Genomic DNA, 7,576 nt, shown 5'->3' on the forward strand with positions numbered 1-7,576 from the left:
ATATATAATTTGTTTATTATCATTATCAATGTTGAAAAAAGTTGTGCTGCTTAATTTTTTTTTTGGAAATCATGGTACTTTTAAAGCATCCTTGCTGAATAAAATTAATTTCTTTAAAAAAAATCTTAGGTGACACTTCATATTTAGGAAACACGTATTCACTATTAAATTTACTCACTATTAACACTATTAAGAGTTTTAATAAACTCCTAATTTGCTGCGTATTGATAGTATGTAAGATAGTTGTTGTAGTAGTTATGTTTAGGTATGGTGATGCAGAATTTTTTTTTTTTTTTCTATTTGACATTCCAAAACTGCTTTATTTTTGGAACAGTTTTGTCATTGAGTCACATTCTCAATTAAAAGAGTTTCAACCTCACCTGAGTGACTTTCTCTGTCACATTATGGGTCCGGTCTATCAGTTTGCAGGGGGCGAGGATGTCAATCTCACCCGGTGGAACAGCGATTAAGGGGTCTGGCTTCATATCTATTAAGGTGTGTGATATTCGGGGGCCCTGAGCTGAGGTCCGGAGCCGAATGGGATCTGAATCGGAAGTAGCATTCTGCAAGCTGGCTTTGCGGTGCATGGCACCTAGAAGAAAATAAAACAAAGATCGAATTAATCTCATCATCTATTACTTTGTCTTTGTTTTCAATTATCACACGTCTCTCTGGAATGCTTCATTCTGATTGGTCAGTTGCAACTGTTCAGTGGTCATATTTTTTGCAAAGTGACCATTCAACTGTTTACTGGACTGTCATCCATGTTGGCTGCTCTTCTCTTATCACTCTTTTTTTGCAACACAAGTTAGAATACCTAGTTGGCCAGATGGTTGTGTCATTACCTGTGCTACTGGGTCTGACGGGCAGCTTCCTGTCCCAGTTGAAGTCATTGGTGGAGGGTGAGGGCCGCATGCCACACAGGCTCTCGCAGGAGCGGCTGTGTGCCATGCTGCAGCTGGACGGAGATGCCTCTGAGGTGAGGTTGTGCAGACGAGGGGAGGACTGAGAGAAGCCCTGAGGCAGGGGAGGGGACGCTTCTGATGGCCTTGGCTCACTTTCAGGCTCATTCTGTGCCTTATCTTCCCACAAAAACAGCTGAGATCCTCCCAGTGCAGAGCGCTCAGGCAGGGAGAGCAGTTTGTCCAGGGCTACTGACTCATGGCCCATATGGGGCATCGGCTGCATGTAGCCTTTTTCAGAATCTTCATTCACAGACTGTTTACTGCCACTCAGGGAGCGCAGCAGAGGCAGCCTGAGACGCCGTCTTCTTGCTGAGGAAATACCAAAGAGTAAGGAAGTTAAGTATTTGTCAGATTATTGCTACATTATGTTATTCAAACACAGTGATGGTAGCTCATGAATTGGAGTCCCACAAAAGCCATAACTATACTGCAGCCTGAAAGCATCTTCATTGACAGTCATTTAAAAATAGGTGTGTAATCTGGCAACATAAAATGTTTAACAAGCAGCATATAAATATTCCATTATATATGCTTTTATAGATGTGTTGCTAGTGAATGATTGACTTTAAAAGCATAAAAATGATTATGACCACATTTATGTTATTTTTACACCTTATTCACACTAATCAGTTCTTCAAAACCAAGTCTACCAATAAATACTACCATTTAGTTAAAAAGCATTCAACAATGCCATTACGCAAGAGTGTGTAACAGGAAACAATGGTGTTCACAGGACAAGTAACCAACCCAATGTTTACATAAATTATTCAACTTTTAAGTAAGAGCCAGTCATTCTGAATTATGAAACACAGCAATAAACAGACAACGATAAACAAAACGACAGATAATGAAATAGAATGATGTAGTAAGTCTTGTAAAATTGTTGGGTGTTTTTGTTGTTGTTCTAATTAAAATATTCATAATGCATCTTCATAAGATTTATAAGATTTATTAGTGCTGTCAAATAATTAATTGCGATTAATCATTTGACAGCACTAATATTTATAAATGCCTGTTATAATTTTTGTGTTATACTGTATTGTAAAAACAATGAAAAACTGGTTTGCCATTTTGGTAAGCAATAAGCATACATGATATCACTAATCATACAAAAATAAATAATTATCAGTTTTTAACGAATTTAAACATACAATCCTAGGAGTTACAAACTACTTCTACTAAAGTAGACCAATTAATTGTACAATACAAAACATATACAAATATCTTTACAAACTTGAGGAACCAACACCAGAACTAAAATACAAATTCAATATAATGTACTGTAATTAATCAAATCTGTCAGTCCCATCTGAGTACCTTTAGAGAGCCATGGGATGGTTTGTTTGTGGTTGATCTCTCTGCCTGGTGAGCTGTCGAGGGGTCTGTCCTGCTGATCTGCCAGCTCAAAATTCAGGATGAACATGATGACTAAGCCATCCTCATTCTTAACTGGAACCACATCCACAAAGCACGGCAAACACACACCTGCGAAAAGGGCAGATATCTGAACTTTTCCAATAATGGTCACTCAACAGCTCTTGTTACATTTCTGTCACCACTAGAGGGCAGCCAACAACAAAAGATCCCCGTTACACTGCAAACACATACAGGTGCATCTCAATAAATTAGAATGTCGTGGAAAAGTTCATTTATTTCAGTAATTCAACTCAAATTGTGAAACTCGTGTATTAAATAAATTCAATGCACACAGACTGAAGTAGTTTAAGTCTTTGGTTCTTACATGTTAATTGCTCCATAAAGGCATTTTATATCAAAATTTCTCAAGAAATAACACAGCTAGTGAAAAACAAAAGGGTGTGACTTGACCACTGACGATCTAATTTGTAAAACCAAGCCTTTTAAGAGAAGCCCGCACACATTCCCAAGTGAATCTCATGCCCTAATTTGCAAATGTCAAGGTATGTCTGTTTACATCCATGAAAAAGGCAAGCTTTCATTTGCAAACCTTACAAACTAAATCGGATTTTGACTTTTTCAGTACCAAGGACAGAGGCTGCTATTAGGACGAGGGAGGTTAATGCCACCAGAGGAAATTGTATTGTTTTCATAAGAACATAAGCACCATAGAAAACTGAAATTAATAATGGGATTTAGTGGCTCTAAAGCCTGACACACCCCCTCATCTTTCTCTTCCTCCTCTCCACCACATCCTCTTGTTAGGTTTAGATGCATTGTATCAATTTCATCCTGTGGTTTCAGCTAGATATTCCAGAAAACCAACCATTGCAATGAGAAAACAACAAGTTGTTTTTCCTGGAAGTGGTGGTTATAGTATAAAAATACTAATTGATCAGTTTAAAATCCTTTTTGTGATCTTGATTTATTACTAAGGTTTCTCATTTGCAGATTAGCAATGCTCTTAGAGTACTGATGTAAACTATGTTGGGGATTTTCAGTGTTTTTCATCCATAAATTCACAGAATTGATTTAAATATGGTAAAATCAGCGCACTAAAACCAATTAAAAGAACCAAAGACTTAAACTACTTCAGTCTGTGTGCATTGCATTTATTTAATACACGAGTTTCACAATTTGAGTTGAATTACTGAAATAAATGAACTTTTCCACGACATTCTAATTTATTGAGATGCACCTGTAGTTGATGCAGACAGGATTTAAGTATTTAAGTGGATTTATTATTATTCACAACCTGTCCACCTCAAATGCTATTACAATCAATGAGCGCGGCAAAGGTCTGTGTTAAGGTCTGCGATAACCAGCTTGGCAGATGTCCTTTAGCCCCGACTGTTCACTGTGGCAACTGATAGTCGTCCCACATTGGCACTGTGGTTCCTGCTCTCTCACAATGCCAAACCAATCAGCCCCTCTCTGTGCCAGTCTGATGGGCCAGTATTGATGGCCAGGAGTGCTTCACAGTGAGATGAACTCAAGGGCAGACAGGACAACAATGGAACCGAGAACATGATGCCATCTCTCAGGGATTATAGTGAAACACACTCCTCTATTCCTCTGTAAATCATTTCATTCATACCAGCAGCATCTGCTTCTGTAAAACACAGTCACGAAGAGCATAACCATCTGCTGCTTAACACCGGCATCTTCTGCGTCATAATCTTCAGAGGGTATAAGGTATCAGACCAATACAGGTGAGCAGAAATGCTGATGTGTTATTATTAGGGCTGCACGATAAATCGCATGCGATATTTAACGCGCATCTCGTCAGTAAAGCCATTCTGTAATCAGCGGTAAATCTCCATCACGTGCGTGCTTTCACATTGAGCAGCATTAACTACACAGAGCCGTTGTTCACTGACGAGCTGCGCAAAACCACGTTCATATTCGCGCGATTTTTTGCGCAGCTCGTCAGTGAACAACGGCTCTGTGTAGTTAATGCTGCTCAATGTGAAAGCACGCACGTGATGGAGATTTACCGCTGATTACAGAACCGGCTTTCTGACAAGATGCGCGTTAAATATCGCATGCGATTTATCGTGCAGCCCTAGTTATTATACATGTTAATTGCTCCATAAAGGCATTTTATATCAAAATTTCTCAAGAAATAACACAGCTAGTGAAAAACAAAAGGGTGTGACTTGACCACTGACGATCTAATTTGTAAAACCAAGCCTTTTAAGAGAAGCCCGCACACATTCCCAAGTGAATCTCATGCCCTAATTTGCAAATGTCAAGGTATGTCTGTTTACATCCATGAAAAAGGCAAGCTTTCATTTGCAAACCTTACAAACTAAATCGGATTTTGACTTTTTCAGTACCAAGGACAGAGGCTGCTATTAGGACGAGGGAGGTTAATGCCACCAGAGGAAATTGTATTGTTTTCATAAGAACATAAGCACCATAGAAAACTGAAATTAATAATGGGATTTAGTGGCTCTAAAGCCTGACACACCCCCTCATCTTTCTCTTCCTCCTCTCCACCACATCCTCTTGTTAGGTTTAGATGCATTGTATCAATTTCATCCTGTGGTTTCAGCTAGATATTCCAGAAAACCAACCATTGCAATGAGAAAACAACAAGTTGTTTTTCCTGGAAGTGGTGGTTATAGTATAAAAATACTAATTGATCAGTTTAAAATCCTTTTTGTGATCTTGATTTATTACTAAGGTTTCTCATTTGCAGATTAGCAATGCTCTTAGAGTACTGATGTAAACTATGTTGGGGATTTTCAGTGTTTTTCATCCATAAATTCACAGAATTGATTTAAATATGGTAAAATCAGCGCACTAAAACCCAGGAAAATCAGGAGTTGTTTGATTCAGTCTGAGGAATCTAATGAATGAACTCACTGAATCTGTCAGAGTGACTACTGAACCAACACATGACTCGCTTTGTAAAATGAAGTTCCAAGTCAATGAATCATTACTGCTCCTGAATCAAAACATGACTCACTTACTGAACTCCAGTTTTCATGTCAATTGCTTCAGTTCGTCCATTTGGTTGCTTTTACTTGTTGGGCCAAAAAGAAGGAAATATATTCTCTCTTTATCTTACACATCTTTATTTATGGTTTATTCATTCTTATTCTATAAAAAATAAAGCTTCTAAAAAAGGGTTTCCACAGAGCCATAGTAGAATTGTTTTGGGATCCCCAAAACGAGGCTTTCAGTGAACAGTTATTAAAAGAACAATTTTTTTCTTTGGGTGAAGAACATTCTGATAACCTGTAGAACCTTTTTCCGCTATCACGAACATTTTGTGCAGTGGAGAAGTTCCATATGGTTTAACATCTCTTCACTGAACCATTGATGCCAATAAAGAACCTTTATTTTTAAGAGTATACCTTAGCCATTATGTTAAATGAAACTGATAAATAAGGTGATATACAAAAGAATTTTATAATTATATAATATTTTTTCATAATTTCATTTTAAAATTTCTCAAGATCTCAAAGTGGGTTCTAGCGTTAGTCACCTTCTAGTATTTGTTTCTGAAAGCACTATCAAATCAGCCAAAATAAACAAAATGTATCTGCAAAATTCTACAGAATGGATTTAAATATGGTACAATAAATACCACACTCTTATTTGCAGCAGAAAGCACTATCAAATTAGCTAGAATACTTAATAAATAGTGGCCGAGCGACATATGTAACTATGTGAATGAGTTGCGTACAAATACTGCAGAAATTTGCAGAACTTTATCATTTTAGCTTTACTATTTGCATGGTGGCCAAGTATTTATTCTTGAGAATACCTGCTGCAATAAAAGAAAGCAAGATGTAGCAGGCGTCTCTGTATCAACAGTATGTGAGCTTGTGCCTGCTATCCTCTCGATTTACTCGAAGGATTTGAATATCATAAAACAAATAGCATGCAAATTTAGATAATAGCCTGAGGTTTGAGCTGAACTGCTGGCGTATTTGTGACTCCTCTTAGGAAAACACCAACTACAAGCCTGCCGGGGTTCATGTTACACTGTCAGCTCTGAAAATACCTCGAAATCTGGGCAGTGAAACAAATTTTGAACCTGTGGCATGTCATAAACACACCATAGTCAATATGTCAGTGGACAAACAAAAGGTTTAAATACAATGTTCTTTTAGGAGCAAAATAAATACACAATAACTAAACATTAAACAATTAAAACAGAATTGGACTAGAAGATGATTGTAAACACATTAGCAGATGATCTATTAACATTAAAGATTAAATGTATTTGATAATTTTCTGTCACTTGTAAAGTATTTATCAAGTTTGACTTTAACTTTGATCCTATGGTGATACCGTCTGCAAAACCAGGTTAACAACATACAAACTAATAAATCCATAAGGTGTATCAGCATCTGAAAAGTAAGCAACTCCAAACTCTGATGAACGCTGAGGAGGGCTTTCTGACTAGACTCTCCTATGAGAGTTCAGGGATGAAGAACGGACATTTAAATAATTAACTCCCAGAGATGGTTTCAATCATTATTCTGTCTAATTATAGCTGAGGAGGCCATTACCAGAAGATGAAGACTGATGAGCAGGGTCATCCTCTGTCTTATCTGTTGATCAGAGGTCTTCCATTGGATCTTTCCTTGTTACGCTCATAATTGGGTCATGTTTTAGAATTTTTGATTATCCAGTGACTACTTATAATTTCTGTATTGTTATTAAAAAAATACTTCTTAAAAAGTCCAGAGAAGATGGGCGAAAAATACTGGAAATACTTTGTTCACCTCTTAAAGTGACAGCTGTTGTCTTTAAACTGTTCATGTTACAATATTTAGATTCTTTATTTTACCTTTTTAAAGGAACAGTTCACCCAAAAATGAAAATTTGCTGAAAATGTACTCACCCTCATGTCATCCAAAGACAGAACAGATTTGGAGAAATTTTGCATTTCATCACTTGCTCACCTATGGATCCTCTGCAGTGAATGGGTGCCGTTTGAATGAGAGTCCAAAGAGCTGATAAAAACATCACAATCCACACGACTCCAGTCCATTAGTTACAACCCTTTACATTGCCAGTAAATCACTCGCATATGCGACTAAATCTTACTCTGGGCGACTAAATAATGTCTAACATTAGCCATTGGCTAATAAATTCTTAGATTTTACACGCCAGTATGTGTGTGAGAGGCGTTCAACACAGATTTTCACTCGATAAACACGCTGACTGAGCGC

General features: G+C 37.4%; 1 protein-coding gene across 1 annotated transcript in view; it reads right to left on the reverse strand.

Moving 5' to 3' along the window:
* Positions 1-7,576, reverse strand: part of LOC107722642 (potassium voltage-gated channel subfamily H member 6-like) — a 45,037-nt gene that overhangs the window by 32,050 nt on the left and 5,411 nt on the right. Inside the window, exons 3-5 of the mRNA XM_016531096.1 lie at positions 2,283-2,450; positions 846-1,274; positions 381-592 (exon numbers count right to left, since the gene is read on the reverse strand). Coding sequence (XP_016386582.1) covers positions 381-592; positions 846-1,274; positions 2,283-2,450 — 809 coding nt within the window. The remainder of the gene's footprint in view (positions 1-380; positions 593-845; positions 1,275-2,282; positions 2,451-7,576) is intronic.

Source organism: Sinocyclocheilus rhinocerous, unplaced genomic scaffold, assembly GCF_001515625.1.
Source record: "Sinocyclocheilus rhinocerous isolate Xijiao unplaced genomic scaffold, SAMN03320098_v1.1 scaffold541, whole genome shotgun sequence".
Classification (NCBI taxonomy): domain Eukaryota; kingdom Metazoa; phylum Chordata; class Actinopteri; order Cypriniformes; family Cyprinidae; genus Sinocyclocheilus; species Sinocyclocheilus rhinocerous.